Genomic DNA, 23,046 nt, shown 5'->3' on the forward strand with positions numbered 1-23,046 from the left:
CTAGTTTTATTACAATGTGCCAGTGCCATTAACTTCTTGCTAATTTTGAGATTTTAATTATTTCTTCCTCCTATCATTAATATACAGAGGAACCCTTGATGACTGTAAACTTTAGATGTTGATTTTAAAAAGAAAGAAAATTACAAAAGAGTTGGTATAACTTGGAAAAAAGCACTAAAGAAAAATTTCCCATGAATACATCCCATTAAAATATTTGGTTGCAAAAGTTTTACTTCAAATGTTTGTTTAAGCAAAGGTTCAGAGAAAGAAGTGTATGACACTGTATGGTATCCATCTACCATGACGAAGACATCTCTTTAGTTCTTTGTTAAAAGTACTCTTTCCTATGAACTATACAATTGTTTCAGAGCTTGACTTCAAACTCCAAAAGTTTTTCTATTTCTACTAGCCTTTTTCAATAAAGCACAATGGTTTCAGGTTTGAAATGCATATTGAGGGTTTCTGGCAATGCAATTCTTGCTTTCTCAATAACTGACATGGTCATGGTTGAAAGAAAGACAGCTTATAGGTTCTCTTTGAACTTTCATTAAAAATATGAAAAATTTAATATTTCAGTTGCGCTGTTACACAGACACTCACCCTGGCAGTGCCGTCCTTCATCATCCCCGTCTGAGCAGTCCGCGATACCATTGCACAGTTGAGATAAATGAATACATGTGTTGGCACCAAGGCAAGCAATGTGATTCAAGGGGCACTTGATTTCTACCTCCTCAGGACCTGAAGAAAATTTAAGGAACAGAATCATGTGCATTAGCTCCACTTTTTAAATACCAAATCCTTTAAGCACAAGAAATTGATTAGCACCAATTTACAAAACTTTGGAAAATACTACCAGAGGGCAGCTCTGATTCTCAGACATCAAAATTAGCCTTTGTGATTAAACGTCTAATTTTTAAAAACCACACAGAAAATAAAATATTGTGTATTTTAAAAATAATGCATTACAAACACAATTTTTTTTCAACCCTTAAAGCAGCATGGACTTAAAATGTGAGGGTTGGCTTGAGTCATTGTTCTAGCTCTTACCTTAGATAAGTGGGCAAGGTACCTAAACCCCTTAAACCTCAATTTCCTCAACTGAGAAATATGAATAATAGCAACTTCTTGGCAAGACTCTTGTTGGAATTAAATCAGGTAACATGAACAAAGGAGACTAATGAAATTTATATAAAGTTGTGTCAACCTAAAAGTTATTTTATTTTTGATCTATTCTTAAGGATTATGAAAAATGACTATTATATACTTGTTTATGTAAGGATTCTTTTGTTAAAAAAAATCATTACTGAACAATTGTAATGCAATAGAGCCCGCTACAGAGTGGGGAGACTGATGAATAGGACATATTCAGTGAGTTTGCATGCAGGTGCTAACTTTATGTAATCACCATTTGTGATTTAAAAGACATACTTAAGTCAGGATACGGAGCCTTTTCTAGAAGTTTACCAATTCCAAATCCTTATCAAACATCCAAATTGTATATTGCTGTATGTAAATTTCAGGTTGCTAATTCCCAAATCCTATCTCTGCTTCTTCAGTTACTCTCCAATTCCCCATGACGCTTCATCTGCCAGCTCTCTCAAATCCAAAGTGTCATCATATCATATGATGACAATCATGTATTAACCTGATTTTTAATTAATTAATTTGAATATTACAACTCAGATTCTATAGTCAGACACACTCAGGATTTAATCACAGCTCTGCCAATACCCCTGGAACATTAATTAATTTAATCAGCTAAGCATAAGTTTTCTCATCCATTAAGTGGGACTATGGACCTCGTAGCACCATTGTGATTGTCACGACTTACAGACAGCAAAGCCCTGAGCACTGGGAGACGCAGGTTTCGAGTAGGAATTCAACTTCTGGAAATCATGCAAACAAATGCAACACAATGGAGTCAACACCCTGGAGCCAGATTCTTGGGTCTAAGTCCTTATCCCATCACTTATAAATTGAGTAACTTGGGCAAGTTATGTACCTTCTCTGTGCTTCACCAGGTTGCTGTAAGAATTATATTAAAAAGCTTTAGCATTTTTCCTAAAAAAACACTTTTGTTGCTGTTCGTGTTAAGTAAAGAATGTTCCAAGGTGAGTCTCCTTTTGGTGAACACTTGTATCTCATAACTTTCTTTTCTGTACAAGCCCCAAAAGAGAAAAAGAAAAGCTCTAAACATGTCTGTTTGACTTTACTATTTAGTTAAGGCACAATAATGACAATAATGAAGAGGCCATTCTAACATATTCCAGGATATGCAAAATTATAAGAACTGTAAAAGATGATGTGTTATAGAATAGAAAACAAAAAAATATTAAACAAGTAAAAAAGAAGCTGGTGCTGCTAAAAGTAGGATATATTTTTCAAAATATATTATCAAATAGGAATTACAGGTATATGTGATTTTGTTTGATGCTAAGACAGCTTTCAAACTTTTGTTTTTGGGAGATGGAAACAAATTTTTATGATGTTGTTTCATTATCTGATGCATTTCCACTAACAGGTTTCCTTGTATTTTTTCATGGATATTTACACAATTACCGCAATGCAAATCTATTTATTTTATCAAACACCTGTAACTTCAAATGTACAAATCATTTAACTATAACATGTCTCTGTAACTTGAGTATTAAAATTTGAAAAATTATACGGTGATTTCCATATATATAGTTAAAATATAAATACACAAATTTAAATCCAAATTATAGTAATAAAAGTGAAACTTTCTACTGGGTTTCTAGCTATTGAATGATATTTTTCAAGTTAACATAAATCCATTTTTAAAATAAAAAATATAAATTAATTTTGAAAGGCTGTAAACATCTATGATCAACAGTCACAGAGTAGTTCTTTTTGAAATTAATTGCCTAATTCTCAAAATTTTAAAAATATGCATCCTTGCATAGATATCAAAGTAGTGTTTAGGCCAGATATACCTAGAATGTTGGTAAAATCTCCAAAAATAACCTATAGAAAGAACACTTCATAAACCTGAAGGATTTTAGAAATTTTACAGAGGCCAAAGACAATCAGTAAGTCTTTTAAAAAGCAAGATTTTTAAAAAAGGTAACACATGTGTTAGCTCAAATGTAAAGTATTATTTTTTCATTTTTAAGATTGTCAGGTAATTGATAAACATGATAGAAGGGTGAAATGCACACCTACTGTTCAGAAGAAGGGCTCAGCTACTTACAAATTTTTAGAAAACAGGAAAAATGTTTGATTTTACAAAAGCAACATATAGAATGATTATATTCTGCCTACTGGTAACATGTAAGAACAAAAGAGATTTGAATAATGAAAGAGTTAACTGTTTTCTTTTTCTTTTTTCTCTTTTTTTTATATAGACTAACCACTAGAGTCTTCCTTATCTTTAACACACTTTTGCCTTTGTTTCCATCACTGCTGGGTAGCTGGTAAGACACTTGGGCCATGGCTTGATGGATTATACCTTAATAAGCCCTTCCCCAAATCACATTAAAGCACATGAACACACTGATAATGTTTGCAAGTTACACTGAAGTAAACAGCAGAAATTATTTTAGAGCTTGGCCCAGGTTTTGGGAATTAACCTCAAAATTGAATACTTCAAACCCCTCTACCAGGGCTGAGAATATGTCAGCTGGAAAACTGCTAAGGCCAGTATTTTGTTGTTCTTACTAGAAAGTGGATATATAGATAGGGAGATTTGAGAAATAGCATCACCTGCCTCAACTGAAATTCTTCCAGGAACCAGGTAATATGGATATTTAGTGTACTGCTGTTTGGGGGAATAATTCATTCTTGATTCCCAATGATCATTTGTACAGTTAAGGTATGTGTATGCCATGGATTTCCTTTGGTCCATCATGTAAACCAAGACTCAACCTGATTATTACACCTACCGTCTAGCTATTTGACAAGGAGAGGCACATGTTAATGGAGGCTGGGTGAATTCCTGAAAATATTTCAATGTTGCATTAAATGATTCATCTCATAAAGACTTGTAGGCATTTAAAACATTTCACAAACAGAAATCATAATCTGCACATAGCAAGGAGCAGGACGGGAGGCTTCTGATATATTTGCTAAATTATTAAGATTATGGGGGAACCTGGGACAGACTGGGATGACAGGAAAGTGCATGAAACTTTCAAAACAGTACAAAAACACTTGAAGATTTTACCACGTATGGTAGGCTTAGTAAGAATATCACTGCCGTTTTTTGTAACACACACCCGCAAGGTTCCCAATCCCTCAAATCCAATTTTAGATGACCTTAGCAAGGTAGCAGAATTTAAAATATAGTAATTAATTATAAAAAGAAAATGCCCTCATTAGGAGAATTTAAAATAATATCAATACAAGAAAATAATACTTCTATTTTATATTTTTTATCAATTTTACCCAATTCACTGACATAGGCTCTATTTTAAAATAAACACCATTTTAGAAACAAGTCTTCTAGACTAATACAAAGATACCATGATTCATCTGTACGTGTTTGAATGTTTATTTTTAAACAGAGTGAACATCTTACTCTCTTCAGTAAAAAGGGGTAAGAAAAGATATAAGCCTCATCAAATGTCTTTTCTGATTAAAGATAACAGAGAGAGTGCATTTTGTGAAGGAGTAGAGACTGTTTTTATAAAATGGCAGGTAGAGTCAAATGTCTGCACTGTCACAATATGATGGTATCTTAGCAGAACAAGCACCTCTCCACCAAAGCCAACGTTTCCACCGTACATTCTATCACATTCCACTTTTTGGGTTGTATCCTGCTAAGATTTGCTTTTTGGTTGTATTTCCCATTTCTATGTTGACAATGGCCCTAAGTTGCCTGCCTGCACTCTCATTCCATGTTCTCAACCTACACTCAAGAACAGTCATTTCTGCTGACTGAACTTTCCTTCAAATGGCATCCCTTCTTTCCCACTTTTTTTTTAAATGTTAAACTTCTGTTAAATTTTAATGCAGACTGTAGTGTTTCCCATTTCCTTCTCACTCTGGTTCTGCTTCCAACACTGCTGAGCTTTGTCTCCCGAGGCACTCTGTGGTCCCACCAGCAGTGAAGCCAGAGGCACACAGGCTCCTTCAAAAGCTGACCAAATTTCCTCTCTTAGACACACTTTCCACTATTATTTCTATTATTTTATTATGCCTCTTATCCTCCAGTCACACTATTATTTTGTTGTTATTTATACCATTCATGAACACACTTGGATGCATTTCATAGGTGCTCTCTCATAAATTTCCTCTGTCTTGCCTAGAAAACCCAACCATCTAGTACACTGACACAGATTAGGAGTACAATCTACAGCTTTCGAATGAATGCACATATAAAGCACATCTTAACTCCTGGCTAATTTCTTTTTTTTTTTTGATATTCTAGAGGTTGACTTTTTTCACCATTAATACATTCTCAGAACAGGTTTTACGAATAGCACTTTCATCCAATGACTAGTCTCAAAATCATAACGGTTCTCAGTTGCAGAATACAACAAAACCCAACTCAGCCTGATCTCATCATCCAACTGAAACTATGCACAACTCATTTTCAGTACCTATGTTCTACTTCACTTCGTGCCGTCTTTCACTGTGCTAAAGTACTCCAAATTTTTCCCACTTCTGTGGAATTTTCGATATGCAATACCATTACCTGCAAAATAAAGGTTCTCTTTCTTTCGCACTCAACAAAATCCTTCAAAGTCAAGCCCATCAAATTTTCTTTATGAAAAATAGCATGGCATAGGGAAAGCCTATGAAATTTAGAGACCCAAACCTGGAACTTACAATATAAAATGGAATGTAGGAGTAAAAACATATTGACCACTAGTTGACCTAAAATCAAGTAAAAAATATTCTGGAATATAAAGTTGTCATGAAATGGCATAAAATGGCTTCAAAATTCAAAAACTTTAAATTTTTCAGTTTTGGATTTCCTTTGATTGTACTTGTCTACTCACTTAGGAAGATTGAGATCTGATGATATTTTGAAGAATTATTTGAAATTCAACTCCTAGTAAAGCCTAGAAATTATTTTTAAAAAAATAATAAAACAAACCTGAGGAACACAAGAACTATTTCTATTAATAGTCCACCTTCCAATATTTAGCTTTTGACTATTGAATCCTGTGGGGATTTTCTATTTACTAAATTGAAATTACTAAGATTTTGTGAAAATTGCCTTAAAATGAACTTTCCCAGAATTATTTAAAAAACAATTTTCAGTGTCATTATAACTAAGTAATATAAAACCTGATTATAAATACTTAATTATTTATTTATTTTTCAAATGATTTTCAAATAATCAGGTCCACTTTGTGGTAAATGTTACAGATAGACAATCATCTTTCAAGGAGAAAAGATAATTCCTATTCAATAAAGTATACCGAAATACTACATTGTAATATCTATTGTCATTCTAACAGATGAGAAAATATTTCAGCAATATAGGTCTTTGTGAAAGCTATAAAGCATGTGAACCATGTTACTTAATCCATGTTGTTAGGGAACATTAGTATAAAGATATTTAATATCACATTTAATATTAAACATTACACTGGAACCTCTACAGGAGTAATAAAACCTCCCTAGAACTGTTTATAAGATTCTTGTTCTTATTTTCAAACATAACTTACTTTTGCATGTGATTTACCTCATCCAGCAAATAGATATTTTAATATGTGGGAAAAGTGAAAGAAATTTATAGTATTTCAAAGAAAATTAAAATTGGATTTATGAGTTTCCACTTCTAAATAAAACAGTATTAATTGATATAATTTGTTAGAGTAATCTTTATGATTACACTTTAGATACAGGAACATGAATAAGAACCTCTAAAGATACATGTGCATTCAATCTAATAGTAAGTCACTCAAATTAAATAACTTCTGTGTAAAATAGGTTCCAGTAATGGTTTGCGTGTTTACATATTTCAAATGCACGTTGTGAAGATTCAGGAACTGAAGCGATGTTAAAGCTATTGATTTTGCCCAGCTGCACTACCCTGAAGCCACCTCTGACATTTGTCCTATTTTTAAAGGCCCTGGGGATGGAGGTTTTGTAGCTTTGATAACTTGTTCTAAGGTTTAAAAAACCTTTTCTTTTAGTTCTTACTCTTCAGAAGTCTCAGTGATGGAAAATTCCTTGTATCTAACATACAAAGCTTTATTTATGTATTTAATATATTAAAAGCGCACCTGGTCATCTAAGGAAGATTGTGCCAAGTTAAAGCAATTCTGCTATGACCAAAGCCACCATTGTGCCTACTATTATGAGTATGAACAAATGGATGGTTAGGTAATACTCTTAACTAAAAGCTTTGTACCCAGATATTGTTATGTTAAAATAGAGCTCCATTTCTTTCTCTTTTTCTATGTATGTTTTCTGCTAACTTCAGAATATGTCAAGTGATTTTTATCAGATTAATTGACTCTTGTCATATGCTGCCAACAATAGAGGTTTAAGTAACCCTGTTCTCCTGCACTGAAACTGTAAACATTTAGAATACAGTCAAATGAATATTGTATGGAGATAGTCAAAGTATTGTTGTCATTGATTATAGCTTTAGAAATAAGAACTTCATCAGGCCAATGGACTATCTTGCTTTCTGAACCTCCATTTAAGTGCAAATAGATAAGAAAATAAAATCACTGATTTATGAGTGTCATTGCAGCATTGCCATTCATTAAACTCAGGGCTAAAGGAGGGAACTCAGCTTGGATGACTTAAAAAACACTGTTACTTAGGAGTTTTGAATGCCCCTTTATTTTTCTCCATTCATGTACTCTTTATGTGTTCATTAATTGCTAGATCACCCCAGTTCTTTGTCAAAAGGTCTAGAAATTCCTTTTCTGCCCCCTCAGTTAAAACATATCTGGATGCTTTTTTAAATCTCTTAGAGCCTTGATCTTTGCTAGACAGCTTGATAAACTAGGTGCTATCCCTTACAGGTAAATGTAAATATTTTCATTTAAATAAGATTCTTCCACAAACAACAGATTAACTCAAAAGATTGGAATTTTGAGCCCAATTTCATTGCTTGATATGCATATCACACTTCTTAGTGGCAATTTTGTTGATTTGCAAGTTAGCTCTCAACTTTATTTTAAATGAATGAATATGTATTTAATCAATGAACAAGAAAGAAGATGCCTTTCTATTTTCACTTTGTAGAAATCCTATTGAGTCCTCAAGAAGTAAAACGTGTTCTAGTCATATCTCAAAATTTATCTATGAAGAAAAGATTTACCCAATTTTCAGATAAGATAACTAAGGAAGAAGATGAACTGCCCCATTTGGGAGTATCTTTCTTCTGAAATACAGAAAAGAAGATCAGCATTTCCTCTCTGAAGCCAATGCTTTTCCTTCTTGTTTTCTGAGGTTACTTAACCTATTGTAACCCAGTGATAGCTGCTGCTTGCAGTTCTAAACTTCAGGGCGGTACAGAAAACCTACCCAATTTGAATGAGAGATGACTCCTTGGTAGGAAGCATGTTAAAAGACATGCCTGACAGGAAAAACACAAGTCAAAATCAGATAGTTTCATACATTTCCCAGAGAAAAAGGGTCTTAACTGCAACAAAGCAACGAGTGGGAACAGCCAACTGGCCCATCCACACATGAAGACAGCTAAGATTCATTTGATCTTTGATTCCAAAAAATGTGGCAGAGATTGCTTCTGAGCCCAACTCTGTGCACAGAGAGGCATTGCTATTGTTAAGTCTTAGGAGGAATTTTTTTTATTTTTGAAAAATCTGTAAAGGAAGACTATTTTTTCAGTCTCTTTCTCTACAGACTAAGAAAATAAAAGGTTAGATGCAGGTTCCCATTTAAAGCCTAAAAACCAAAGGCAGGCTAGTGTCAGTGATTAATGAAAGAAAAGATTTTGGTGGTGTGTCACCCAGATGATAATAGTCAAAGGTCAAAGGAATTCTAAATACAAGCATTGTTTCTCATCCAATTAACTCTTCACCATAATTTAGACAAGATGAAAACAACTTCACAGAAACCTGAGAACTGCTTAATTTTCTTGAGTTTGCTCAAGATCACATTAAATTATATATACTGACTTAAACAGAAAACTATCTTTCTGATTTAGAGAGAAGTTTGTTCCATGGTCCTTGGTCAAACAACTTGATTCACTGTGATATATATATCACATATATATATATATATATCACATATATATATAATGAGAAGAAAGATACTGAGGAAACAAAAGAAAATCATGGTTAGAAGTCAAGGTGGTGATGCCATGCAATGTCAATACTTCAATAGCTCTTGCAGTTAGGGGTATAAGTACCCAGATATTTAACAACAGATTAAATGCACTGTACAGGCTACAACTTCTTCAAGAAAACATAGAGGGGAGCTTGAGGGGAGTCTTGGCCAGCTGTGGATGAGCTATGATCTCTTGCTATGGGGCCATCACAATTTCTAGGTGTCCAAGTCTGTCTGGCTACAGGGACAGAGGATGACAAATGGGAGGCATCACAGGTGGGGTGACAGACAAGTAGGTGGAAGTGTGCTAGGACAGTGTCTTCTTTTGCCCATTTTGAAGGAACAAGGGATTATTTGAGGGGCCCTAGAAGGGCACTGGATGGCAGGTGTTTAGAATTAGAAAAGAAGTGGCTTGATGCCTTCTATCAACCAGTACAGTTGTGCCATGCACACCAGCCAAATATCAGCCATGCTTAGAGGAATTTGTTTTGTCTGTTTCCAGTAAGTTCTAACTATGAATGTGGTTCCCACATACTTTGCCTGAATGACAGAATACTTATTCAAGATGACTTTAGGTTGTCTACAATAAATACAAACAGTTTTTCATTGATGTGTACTGCTAAGGTAAAGCCCAAGTCTTCCAATGATCAACCTTCAGAACCATAGCACTCCCTTTCACCATTTAACTAGTCTTTCCCTTTGTGATTACTTCTGCTTTGCTGGAGGCATCTTCTAGATTAAGCAGACTAGCCTACATGTCAGTGGCTACCTCTTTCTGGGAACATCCTGCTATTTCTGCCACTTAGCACCACTTCAGTGGCTTATTAGCTAGATGGAGCCCAGCCTGAGGATGCCAACATCACAGGTTCAAATACCATATGGTACCATCATCTGCCTTTCTGTTTTTCAGCCACAGATTTTACCTCCTAACATCTGCCACCCATATATACTCCTCATGCTAGAACTGACACAGGGAAAGGCAGCATCTTTGAAGCACCACAAATTCCTACAAGGGAGAACAGAGACCACTTGGAATTCAATTGTATATTTAAAAAGAGACTTAGCCAGGCTTGAGTTTGAGTTCATTGTGCCAATACTGAACACTCAGACAGATCATCCCTGGGAGCCCCTGCAGGCCTGAGTGTGCTCAGATAACTGCTTCAGTTCATTAAACACTACCGTGGTCCTCCTATCTTAAACAGAACTGAATGTCTCCAATTTACGTGAACAATTAAACAACTGCTAAATAAACAGTATTCGGTGTATAGTGAAGCAGCAAAAGAAGTTTCTCTTTCCTCATGGAAATCAGCTATTGGCAATAGCCACTTCTCGTAAGATTTCATTAAGCAACTGCTCCTTTCACAGCATACTGGCTATGGAGATTTATGCCCACAGAAAACAAGATTCAGATCAAAACAAACACACAGAATCATAACATCACTAATGGTGTTAATGAAACTAACTCACTAAATGATATCTGAATGCTCTGAAAAAATTAACGAACTAGTGATATCTGTTACTGGGATAGTAAAGAGGAATTCCTTACATTGATGGACAATTAAAATAATTAATAAGATTGCAACACCCTCTTGAAAATTTCCTTGGCTCACGAAGAAAAACAAAACAGCAACAAAAAAAAGAATTTTCTGATTCCCTATGTTAAGGATTATGAAAAAGGTAGAAAAATAAATGAAACTGATATATCAACCAAATACCCCAGGTAGGCTTTTTTACTTCATTATTCTTCTGTTTGACAGACTCTAAAGCTGGCCAATTTTACACTGAACTCTGCTCCACACTAAACATGTGCTGTAGCAAGATTTTACGGAGTCTCCCCTTATCCACCAAATCATATTTGTCAGGTATATTTGCAAAGAAAACCATTGATTTATTTTCATTTCATCTGCCCTTTCTGGCCTTTCATACCCATGGTAATGAACAGAAAAATGGTCAACAGGACCTGAAACAGGAAGGAAGAGGAAAAGCAAAGGTCAATAAAAATGTGCAGAATAGAAAATCAGGAATCTGGTAACAGCATCGACCCAGTTTTTCCATCTGGTCCTCAGTTCATACCATGGCTTTTGAAACTGGTCTTTCCTGTGGAAGTTTGAACAGGTACATGCAAATGAAAAACTGCCAAAAGCATAATATTTTTCTATTTTAAAATTAATATTTATTTATTCTTTAATTCTGAACAATCCATTTGTTCGTTCAATATTTTACTCCATGGAATCTGATTGAAATCTCACTGAAGATGGACCTTTGCAGACTTAGACACACACATGCACACTTACACACACACACACACACACACACAAATTCAGTAAAACAGAGAACTGTAGTATTCTGCTACAAGTAAAATTTTTGTGTGTGCATGCACTTATATGTGACTTACATATTTATACATATATGTCAGTTTGGGAAAATACCCAAAACCTTTACTGCTACATTTTCCTTTGGCTCCACCTACGTCTTCAGTATGGTATTACTTGATGAAGTTGATTAATGAACACCATTAGGTTAAAGAGAACAGTATTTAAGATAGAAAGTAATCTATAAAATTTTCTTAAGGAAGCCACACTTACATGTAAAGAGTCATGGAAATGCTTTATTAGGGTATTTTAAAATAAGAGATATCCAAAAGCTTCCTTAAACAAAAAAAGCATAAATTTACCCAATGATAGTGTCACCATTTTGATATTTTGCACTGGAGTGCATGAAGGATTCCATCTTCTTTTGTATTTTTCAATATACTTCACCACTTTGCTACTCTGATCTAATTTTTATGGATTATGTTTCTTATGAACATCTCCCACATTTTATAGGAAACATTTTGCCAATGCCACATTCAGAGCCATACTATATGTTCTAAGACAACACTTCCCAATCTTTAATGTACATAGGATTCACCTAGGGATCTTCTTAAAGTGCAAATTTTGCTTCAGTAGATCTTGGCTGGGGCTGAAATTCCACATTTCTCCAAGCTCCCAGGTAAAGCCAGTATCACTACTGCACAGACCACTCTTTGATTAGCTATGTGCTAACGCCTCCAAGAAGTGGATTTAAAATCCACTTCTTGAAAATGTGTTCACTAAAATGGAGTCTAAACAAATGGTGCACCTACTTTTGTTCAACCACAAATTAAATGAAATGTCACTTAAGAAAGGGCAAAGGCACACAATTTTAACCTTTTCACTAGAATGGACCCATTCTAGAAATGATCTGCAGAAAATCCTTATGAAAGCTTTTATCTTTAGGACAGATAGGCGTTCCTGTCCTGAAACAAAGTCTCCTAAACAATACCCAGGGATCTAATATTGTCAAAGAAAAAAAAAAAGTCATGAGTTACAGAAAGGATACCAGATATAAAATGTGAGAAATTATGCAGAAAATCCATGTTTCCCGTTGTTTTTAGAAACTGAGAATTTATAGCGTGAAAGTACAAAGGAAAAACTGGTCCTATGATGTGACATCTGACAGATGGGTTAAAATTGGATCAGTCACTTCTCCATCTAGTGCACAGAAGTCAAGAATGCAGAGCCTGAACAGCTGTGGGTTAGAACTTGAGATATGAGAAAAACCAAGGGAGAAGACCAACTTCCTTCTTATTCATAACTCCTAAATATCATATAAATATATACAAATATAAATACATCAATGTACACACACATATAATTTCCTCTTGCTTATTTTCCTTCTGTATCTTACCTCCATTTCCTCCCTTAGTTTCTCAGATTTACTTGTAGGGAAGTTAAATGGTTTGTTTTGGTTTCTGGGACACTGATACCAAAGATATTTCAAATATTTTATATATACCACCCACCTTCTTTGCTCTGCCACCTGCAATTGCTTATACCTCTACTATGGCAGAAGAGTGCTTTCCTCAATTTTTAATTAAGTTGTTATAACTAGTCTGAATGCACTTTCTGTCCTAGTTTAAACCTACAAAATGATGTAGAATCACTAATTAAGGCAGTACAGGATTTTCCTCTTAATTTCAGGTTAGTGTGAAGTGAGGGCAGGGGACAGGGTCAGGGGGCAGAAGGAAGATGATTAGCATCAGCACAGAAGGACGATTCCTGTTTTGCCAAAGTTCTCTTGACTTTTCTGTTGAACTGCTATAAAAATGCTTAAATCATTGATTCAGTGTCCAGTAGGCCTGAATCTACAGCAAATCTACTGTGCAAACTGCAAACTATAAACTGGGGAAGAAAGAAAAAGTTGGTAACTGTTGTGTTTATTTTTTTAATAGGCAATATATAATTACAAGTACACACCCTTTAAGGCATTTAACTTAAATTTTAAGTTTTATGAAAATGAAATAATAAAACAAAAAATATTTAGGAGGCAAGTTCATTCAGAATATTTTAAGAAATGTTCCTAAAAGTGAAAACAACCTAACACAGTATTACAACAAAATGTAGAATTACTCAAAGATTTTGTGACTATCTAAGTATTGGGACTTTTCAAAAGTACATCTCTAAATGCTTGAAACTTTTGGTTTCATAACAAAAAAAAAAAGTTGAATATCTCAGAATCAAAGATACCTGCATAACATTAGCTAGCATTTGATGCTAAGATATTAGAGTGCCAAAATATAAGGGCATGACTGATGACCCTAATAATGCATGGTTTAAACGGCTGAACAGGAATCGTGGAGTAACACGCAATTCCTTTTCTAAAAAGTAAGATTTTTTTCATTAGAAATTAACTTCTTCATCTGCAGCACTTTAATGACTTATTTGCATTTACAAAGTTCTACCAGGAATAAAAGCTCCAGACATTTAAAATCTATCATTTTTCTGGATACAATTCTGTAATAGTTCGACAGGCTACAATTCTGGGCCTATTTACTTCAAGACATTTTTCGATGTGCACCGTGCAAAGGGACTGTTTCCTGGCTAACACTTAGAGCAACTATCTAACGACCCATATCCTTTCCGTCATTCCAGGGAGAGCGTGATGTAAAGAAAAATCCTCTCCAGACTGCTTCTAAGTTAACCAGTTCCCGCAACTTTGCGGCTAATGTCTGCCACAATGTTCTCTGCCTGGTGCCTGCCTTGGAGTAGGAACTCTTGTGTATGTATGGGTTTTTGCTGTACATAATCCTAAAATTCAGTTATAGCTTCTAAAAAAGTTGGCCTTGGCTTACATAGGCAAATACCCACACCCCGACTGTTACTCCTTTGCTCTATTTCCTCAGGCCTTGAGTACAGTAGTCAGATTCCTGTTTCAGCAACATCTCCTTACATGGCTTCATGTCGCTACTCTGATCTGAGAAATTAGAGAAAAGACCAAATTGTTTAATTCAGAAGAAATGCTTTCCCTTGAAAATGATAGAGCTAGCATTTTTTCGAATGCTTTTCATATATCAGTCAGTATCTAAAGCTCTCAGAAATTAAATGACACAGTCTTCTGGTCAAACTCATGGGGGGTACACTTATTATTCCTGTTTTATAGGTCAGAAACAGAAACTCCTAAGTTAAATAACTTGTCCAAAGTCACAGCTGTTATTTCATGGAATCAGGATTCAGACTCAGGCATTTTGGCTTCAGGGCCACACAGCTACCCACAATGATCTACTATCTATGAAATTATATGGGCAGCGTAGGATCTCTTCCTTCCTGTAGCACTGATCCCAACTTTGCGTTCACCCAGTGGAAGTCTGTGCCTTTTGACCACTTTAAAAAATTTCCTTCACCCCACAATCCCTGACTCTAGCACCACCCATCTGCTCTGTTTGCATTCATTTTTTTTAGATTTCATATATAAGTAAGCTGATACAGTATTGTCCTATTTTTTCCAGCTTGTTTCACTTAGCATAATGCCCTCGAGACCTGTCTATGTGATTATAAATGGAAGGCCTAATGTAACTTTCCTAATGCTACTGTGGAGAATGGTATGTGTTAGACTCTGTGCAACATATCATGACAATCAATAATTTAACTGAGAACTCAGATGTCACATTTTTAAAATTCCCAGAAAGAATGAGTCTTGGAATATAGCTAATATCTGGGATATTACAATAAATTATTTTTAAGCTTTAATTAGTGGCAAGAAAAAACAGGAAAATTAACAAAGAATAATGTAAAGTTCTAATCTGGAATAAAAAAATATACAAGATTTGTTTTCATACTTTGCATCAGGTTGCCTTAATAGATATAAATTTTTATATATAATTTTTTTTTCATTACTAAGAAAGATAAAACTACTCTTTCTTCACAATACCTTTAGAGTACTAGGTACCATATTAAAAAACAAAAACAAAAAATATTTTTTCATTCCATAAAAGGGAAATAAAATGCATAAAGTTTGGGAATTAGGCTTTTAAGTCAACGGTTAAAATTTGAGAAAAATTTGACTGGAGAATAAAAACCAGATGAGAAAATATTTTACATTTTCAAAAAATAGGACATATAAGGGTAGTGAAATTTCAAAGTAGTGAAGATCATTGTCACAAGGATTATATTTGAAGGAAGATTCTGATTATATGAAGGATTCTCAATAGAAGAGGGCTTAGGCCAGTGTTCCTCTGAATTTTTTTTTTACACATAAAAAAACAGACTTGTGAACAATTAGATCTATATTACAAAGGCATAGATCATCTCATGGAAAGGAACTTATTGTTTCTTGACAAATTTAAGCAGAAGGGATTGTCTAAAGGTAGGTAATTCTTCTATTAGTTTAGAGATAAGCAAGATGGTTACTGAAGTTCCTTCCAATAACAGGATTCTGAGAGCCTCTATTTTTTTCATGTATCCTTTAGTTTTCACATTGTTTACCTTTCTCTCTGCCATTTCTCCCCATTTCTTGCAGATGACATTACTTACATAAAATAATTTAACCACTCATTCCAAATCAGACTCTCATTTTCAAATAACAAAAACATGTTTCTTAATATATCTCTTAAGCATAACATGGCTTCTCACCAAGTTGGACAATAATGATGATAACCCATATTTCCATAGAAAAACTTTCCTTTCTCATTTCAGAAACTTTCATTTTCTTTGATTTTGATGAATTGTGGGAAGTTCATAAATTTTATGTTTCACATGTTTTATTTTTATCTATAATGAACTGGTAAATTCAAGGTAGAAAATAGGTAGATATGGTATAACACAGTAGTATGGACATCATAAACTGACTCCATGAGTCTTATAATCAAAAAAATCTAGAGAGTTAAAGTTCAATAACATATTCTTTTCATGAATTCTGGGCGAAACCGTAATATGCTACATAGACAAAAAGATGCAGTGTCCTGTAAATAGCTTCCAGCAACCAATTAAGCAGTTGTTTTTAATTCTGGCTTATATTTAATATGCTACATTACAGTCAATTTAGACTTTGAATTTACCACATAAATTAAATTGGAAGCATGAAGTTTCAACTTTTTGTTACTGCTGTGGAAGTTGTTGTCCTGATAAACTGAGAAGATTTTCTGTAAAGGTAGCCTTGGAATTGTGGTACACTGTTCTATGCACATGAAATGATGCACTGTAATCAGCAATTATATGGGATCTACCAAGATGAGGTCATGACAAAGAGTTAAAATATCCACATACCTGGTGAAACACGAAGTTACAATTAAAAAAAAAAACTTAGTTGTACCTGAAACTTACAAATTCTTCAACTTATGCTCTGGTAGAAATAGCTATAGATCTGGAGTGAGATGCCAAGGCTTGGCTCTGGCACTCCCCAACTATGTGACTAAAAAAAGTCATTTAAACAACCTATGTCTCATTCTACCATCTGTTAAACGTTGGCAAAGTAAGGACAGACGGGCACCAGTCTAACCTCACAGACTAACATGTGAGGATAAAAATGTAGTGATAGATGTGAAATACTTTTTAACATCAACTACCCTCAGCAAATTTAAGGTTTAATTAGACTAGGCAAATAGTAGGTCTTCTTAGTTAGGGAGTTCATTTCAAAATAGTCCGTATCTTTACAAAATAAAATACTAATTTTGGGATACTTTTTCAAATATTTTATAGGAATCAATGTCCTTCTAAAGTAATGGAAAACAGAGGTAAGAGAATATTTCTAGATTCTCTCCAATGGGAAGATAAGTAGTTTATTTGTACTTGGTATGAGGCTGATATTCTACTATTGGTTACCTTGAATAAAATGGGGGAAATCCCCTAAGTTTTAACTATTTGTTTTTCATTAATATTTCTGTTTTAACTTCTATTTTTTTTTCATCAAAATAGTCCAGCATGTTTGAGAACTAACCAAATGATTCTATTTAAACTAAAATGTTATTTCTTATGGGAATATATATACAGGAAGAGATAGTAAGTTAAGATACCTGAAGTATCACTATTAAGAAAACATTTGCCTATGAGAAAATATTTTACATTATCAAAAAATAGGACATATAAGGGTAGTGAAATTTCAAAGTTGTGACTCTTGGGATTATGTTCAGCTTAATTTGAAAAATCAGTGTTTAAATTGGTAAGACTATTCTGTTCCTTATTAGTAATAGTATAAAAATAAACTTATCTTGGGGCGGAGCCAGGATGGCGGTGTGAGTAGCGCAGCGGAAATCTCCTCCCAAAACCACATGTATCTATGAAAATATAAGAAAGACAACTCTTCCTAAAATAGAGACCAGAGGACACAGGACAACATCCAGACCACATCCACACCTGCGAGAATCCAGTGCCTCGTGAAGGGGATAAGATACAAGCCCCCACCTGGCGGGACCCAAGCCCCACCCCTGGCTCCTGGCAGGTGGAGAGGAGTCAGCAGGGAGGGAGAGAGAGCCCAGGACTGCTGAACACCCAGCCCCAGGATTCGGGACCAGAGCACAGACATAGTGCATGCGTGGGGTCCTGTATACTAGGGAAACAGGGTGGCAGGACCGGTGAGTGGGTGCCTGAGGCCGATGCGGAGAACAAAGAAATGGGAGCAGGTTTTTTTTTTTTTGGCGAGTGCTTTTTGGAAGCCTTAAAGGAACGGGGACCGCAATACTAGGGAAACAGGGCAGCAAGCCCGGTGAGCGGATGCCTGAGAGCGGCGCCTGAGGACAAAGAAAATCATGTGTTTTTCCCTTTTTTTTTTCAAATTATTTATTTAATTTTTTTTTTTCTCTTTTTCTCTTTTGTTGTTCCTGTTTTTGTTTTGGTTTAGAGAGTGCTTTTCAGAAGTCTTAAAAGAATAGGACAGGACACTTAGCCCAGTGGCAGGGAATCTGGGGGTCTCTGGGCACTCTAACCGCCTGGGCACGAGGGAGCACAGAGGCCCCTTATGGAGATAAATAGCCTCCTGGCCGCTCCCCCTCCAATGGGGCTTGGCCATTTTGGAGGAGCAGCCCCAGCCAGGCCATGCCCACAGCAACAGCGGAGATAAACTCGATACCGGGCAGGTAGCAGAAGCCCTGTCTGCACAAAGCTGCTAAGCATAAGCCCCTAGAGGTTGCTATTCTCCCAGGAGAGGAAGGCCACAAACCAACAAGAAGGAAAGCTCTCCCAGCTGTCACTCGTACCAGCTCTGCAAACTATCTCTATCACCATGAAAAGGCAAAACTACAGACAGACAAAGTTCACAGAGACAACACCTGAGAAGGAGACAGACCTAACCAGTCTTCCTGAAAAAGAATTCAAAATAAAAATCATGAACATGCTGACAGAGATGCAGAGAAAAATGCAAGAGCAATGGGATGAAGTCTGGAGGGAGATCACAGATGTCAGGAAGGAGATCACAAAAGTGAAACAAACCCTGGAAGGATTTATAAGCAGAATGGATAAGATGCAAGAGGCCATTGAAGGAATAGAGAACAGAGAACAGGAACGTATAGAAGCTGACATAGAGAGAGACAAAAGGATCTCCAGGAACAAAACAAAACTAAGAGAACTATGTGACCAATCCAAAAGGAATAATATTCATATTATAGGGGTACCAGAAGAAGAAGAAAGAGGAAAAGGGATAGAAAGTCTCTTTGAAGAAATAATTGCTGAAAACTTCCCCAAACTGGGGGAGGAAATAATCGAACAGACCACGGAAATACACAGAACCCCCAACAGAAAGGATCCAAGGAGGACAACACCAAGACACATAATACTTAAAATGGCAAGGATCAAGGACAAGGAAAGAGTTTTAAAGGCAGCTAGAGAGAAAAAGGTCACCTATAAAGGAAAACCCATCAGGCTATCATCAGACTTCTCAACAGAAACCCTACAGGCCAGAAGAGAATGGCATGATATATTTAATGCAATGAAACAGAAGGGCCTTGAACCAAGGATACTGTATCCAGCACGACTATCATTTAAATATGATGGCAGGATTAAACAATTCCCAGACCTGCAAAAGCTGAGGGAATTTGCTTCCTACAAACCACCTCTACAGGGCATCTTACAGGGAGTACTCTGAATGGGAGCACTCCTAAAAAGAGCACAGAACAAAACACACAACATATGAAGAATGGAGGAGGAGGAATAAGAAGGGAGAGAAGAAAAGAATCTCCAGACAGTGTATATAACAGCTCAATAAGCGAACTTAGTTAGGCAGTAAGATACTAAAGAAGCTAACCTTGAACCTTTGGTAACCACGAATCTAAAGCCTGCAATGGCAATAAGTACATGTCTCTCAATAGTCACCCTAAATGTAAATGGACTTAATGCACCAATCAAAAGACATAGAGTAATAGAACTGATAAAAAAGCAAGACCCATCTATATGCTGCTTACAAGAAACTCACCTCAAGCCCAAAGACATGCATAGACTAAAAGTCAAGGAATGGAAAAATATATTTCAGGCAAACAACAGTGAGAAGAAAGCAGGGGTTGCAGTACTAATATCAGACAAAATAGACTTCAAAACAAAGAAAGCAACAAGATATAAAGAAGGACATTACATAATGATAAAGGGCTCAGTCCAACAAGAGGATATAACCATTCTAAATATATATGCACCCAACACAGGAGCACCAGCATATGTGAAGCAAATACTAAGAGAACTAAAGAGGGAAATAGACTGCAATGCATTCATTTTAGGAGACTTCAACACACCACTCACCCCAAAGGATAGATCCACTGGGCAGAAAACAAGTAAGGACACACAGGCACTGAACAACACACTAGAAAAGATGGACCTAATAGACATCTACAAAACTCTACATCCAAAAGCAACAGGATATACATTCTTCTCAAGTGCACATGGAACATTCTCCAGAATAGACCACATACTAGCTCACAAAAAGAGCCTCAGTAAATTCCAAAATATTGAAATTCTACCAACCAATTTTTCAGACCACAAAGTTATAAAACTAGAAATAAATTCTACAAAGAAAACAAAAAGGCTCACAAACACATGGAGGCTTAACAACACACTCCTAAATAATCAATGGATCAGTGACCAAATCAAAATAGAGATCAAGGAATATATAGAAACAAATGACAACAACAACACAAAGCCCCAACTTCTGTGGGACGCAGTGAAAGCAGTCTTAAGAGGAAAGTATATAGTGATCCAGGCACACTTGAAGAAGAAAGAACAATCCCAAATGAATAGTCCAACATCACATTTATAGAAACAGGAAAAAGAAGAACAAATGAGGCCTAAAGTCAGAAGAAGGAGGGACATAATAAAGATCAGAGAAGAAATAAACAAAATTAACAAAATTGAGAAGAATAAAACAATAGCAAAAATCAACGAAACCAAGAGCTGGTTCTTTGAGAAAATAAACAAAATAGATAAGCCTCTAGCCAAACTTATTAAGAGAAAAAGAGAATCAACACAAATCAACATAATCAGAAATGAGAATGGAAAAATCATGACAGACTACACAGAAATACAAAGAATTATTAAAGACTACTATGAAAACCTATATGCCAACAAGCTGGAAAACCTAAAAGAAACGGACAACTTCCTAGAAAAATACAACCTTTCAAGACTGACCAAGGAAGAAACACAAAAGTTAAACAAAACAATTACGAGCAAAGAAATTGAAACGGTAATCAAAAAACTACCGAAGAACAAAAACCCAGGGCCGGACAGATTTACCTCGGAATTTTATCAGACACACAGAGAAGACATAATACCCATTCTCCTTAAAGTGTTCCAAAAAATAGAAGAGGAGGGAATAATCCCAAACTCATTCTATAAAGACAATATCACCCTAATACCAAAACCATGCAAACAGCACACCAAAAAAGAAAATTACAGACCAATATTCCTGATGAAGGTAGATGTAAAAATATTCAATAAAATATTAGCAAACAGAATTCAACAGTATGTCAAAAGGATCATACACCATGACCAAGTAGGATTCATCCCAGGGATGCAAAGATGGTACAACATTCGAAAATCCATCAACATCATCCACCACATCAACAAAAAGAAAGACAAAAACCACATGAGCATCTCCATAGATGCTGAAAAAGCATTTGACAAAATTCAACATCCATTCATGATAAAAACTCTCAGCAAAATGGGAATAGAGGGCAAGTACCTCAACATAATAAAGGCCATATATGATAAACCCACAGCCAGCATTATACTGAACAGCGAGAAGCTGAAAGCATTTCCTCTGAGATCGGGAACCAGACAGGGATTCCCACTCTCCCCAAAGTTATTTAACATAGTACAGGAGGTCCTAGCCATGGCAATCAGACAAAACAAAGAAATACAAGGAATCCAGATTGGTAAAGAAGAAGTTAAACTGTCACTATTTGCAGATGACATGATACTGTACATAAAAAACCCTAAAGACTCCACTACAAAACTACTAGCACTGATATTGGAATACAGCAAAGTTGCTGGATATAAAATTAACACACAGAAATCTGTAGCTTTCCTATACACTAACAATGAATCAATAGAAAGAGAAATCAGGAAAACAATTTCATTCATAATTGCATCAAAAAGAATAAAGTACCTAGGAATAAACCTAACCAAAGAAGTGAAAGACCTATACCCAGAAAACTACAAGTCACTCTTAAGAGAAATTAAAGGGGACACTAACAAATGGAAACTCATCCCATGCTCATGGCTAGGAAGAATTAATATAATCAAAATGGCCATCCTGCCCAAAGCAATATACAGATTTGATGCAATCCCTATCAAATTACCAGCAACATTCTTCAAGGAACTGGGAAAAATAATTCAAAAATTCATATGGAAACACCAAAGACCCCGAATAGCCAAAGCAATCCTGAAAAAGAAGAATAAAGTAGGGGGGATCTCATTCCCCAACTTTAAGCTCTTCTACAAAGCCATAATAATCAAGACAATTTGGTACTGGCACAAGAACAGAGCCACAGACCAGTGGAACAGATTAGAGACCCCAGAAATTAACCCAAACATATATGGTCAATTAATATTTGATAAAGGAGCCATGGACATACAATGGCAAAATGACAGTCTCTTCAACAGATGGTGCTGGCAAAACTGGACAGCTACATGTAGGAGAATGAAACTGGATCATTGTCTAACCCCATACACAAAGTTCAACTCAAAATGGATCAAAGACCTGAATGTAAGTCATGAAATCATTAAACTCTTGGAATAAAACATAGGCAAAAACCTCTCAGACATAAACATGAGTGACCTCTTCTTCAACATATCTCCCCAGGCAAGGAAAACAACAGCAAAAATGAGCAAGTGGGACTATGTTAAGCTGAAAAGCTTCTGTACAGCAAAAGACACCATCAATAGAACAAAAAGGAACCCTACAGTATGGGAGAATATATTTGAAAATGACAGATCCAATAAAGGCTTGACGTACAGAATATATAAAGAGCTCACATGCCTCAACAAACAAAAAACAAATAACCCAATTAAAAAATGGGCAGAGGAACTGAACAGACAGTTCTCTAAAAAAGAA

At 35.5% G+C, this 23,046-nt stretch overlaps 1 protein-coding gene across 6 annotated transcripts in view; it reads right to left on the reverse strand.

Moving 5' to 3' along the window:
• LRP1B (LDL receptor related protein 1B) overlaps positions 1-23,046 on the reverse strand; it is a 1,876,014-nt gene that overhangs the window by 1,217,365 nt on the left and 635,603 nt on the right. For all 6 annotated transcript variants that reach the window (XM_073241389.1, XM_073241391.1, XM_073241392.1 and 3 more), the window contains exon 3: positions 601-738. In XM_073241389.1, coding sequence (XP_073097490.1) covers positions 601-738 — 138 coding nt within the window. The remainder of the gene's footprint in view (positions 1-600; positions 739-23,046) is intronic.

The sequence above is a fragment of the Manis javanica genome, chromosome 7, assembly GCF_040802235.1.
Source record: "Manis javanica isolate MJ-LG chromosome 7, MJ_LKY, whole genome shotgun sequence".
Classification (NCBI taxonomy): Eukaryota; Metazoa; Chordata; class Mammalia; order Pholidota; family Manidae; genus Manis; species Manis javanica.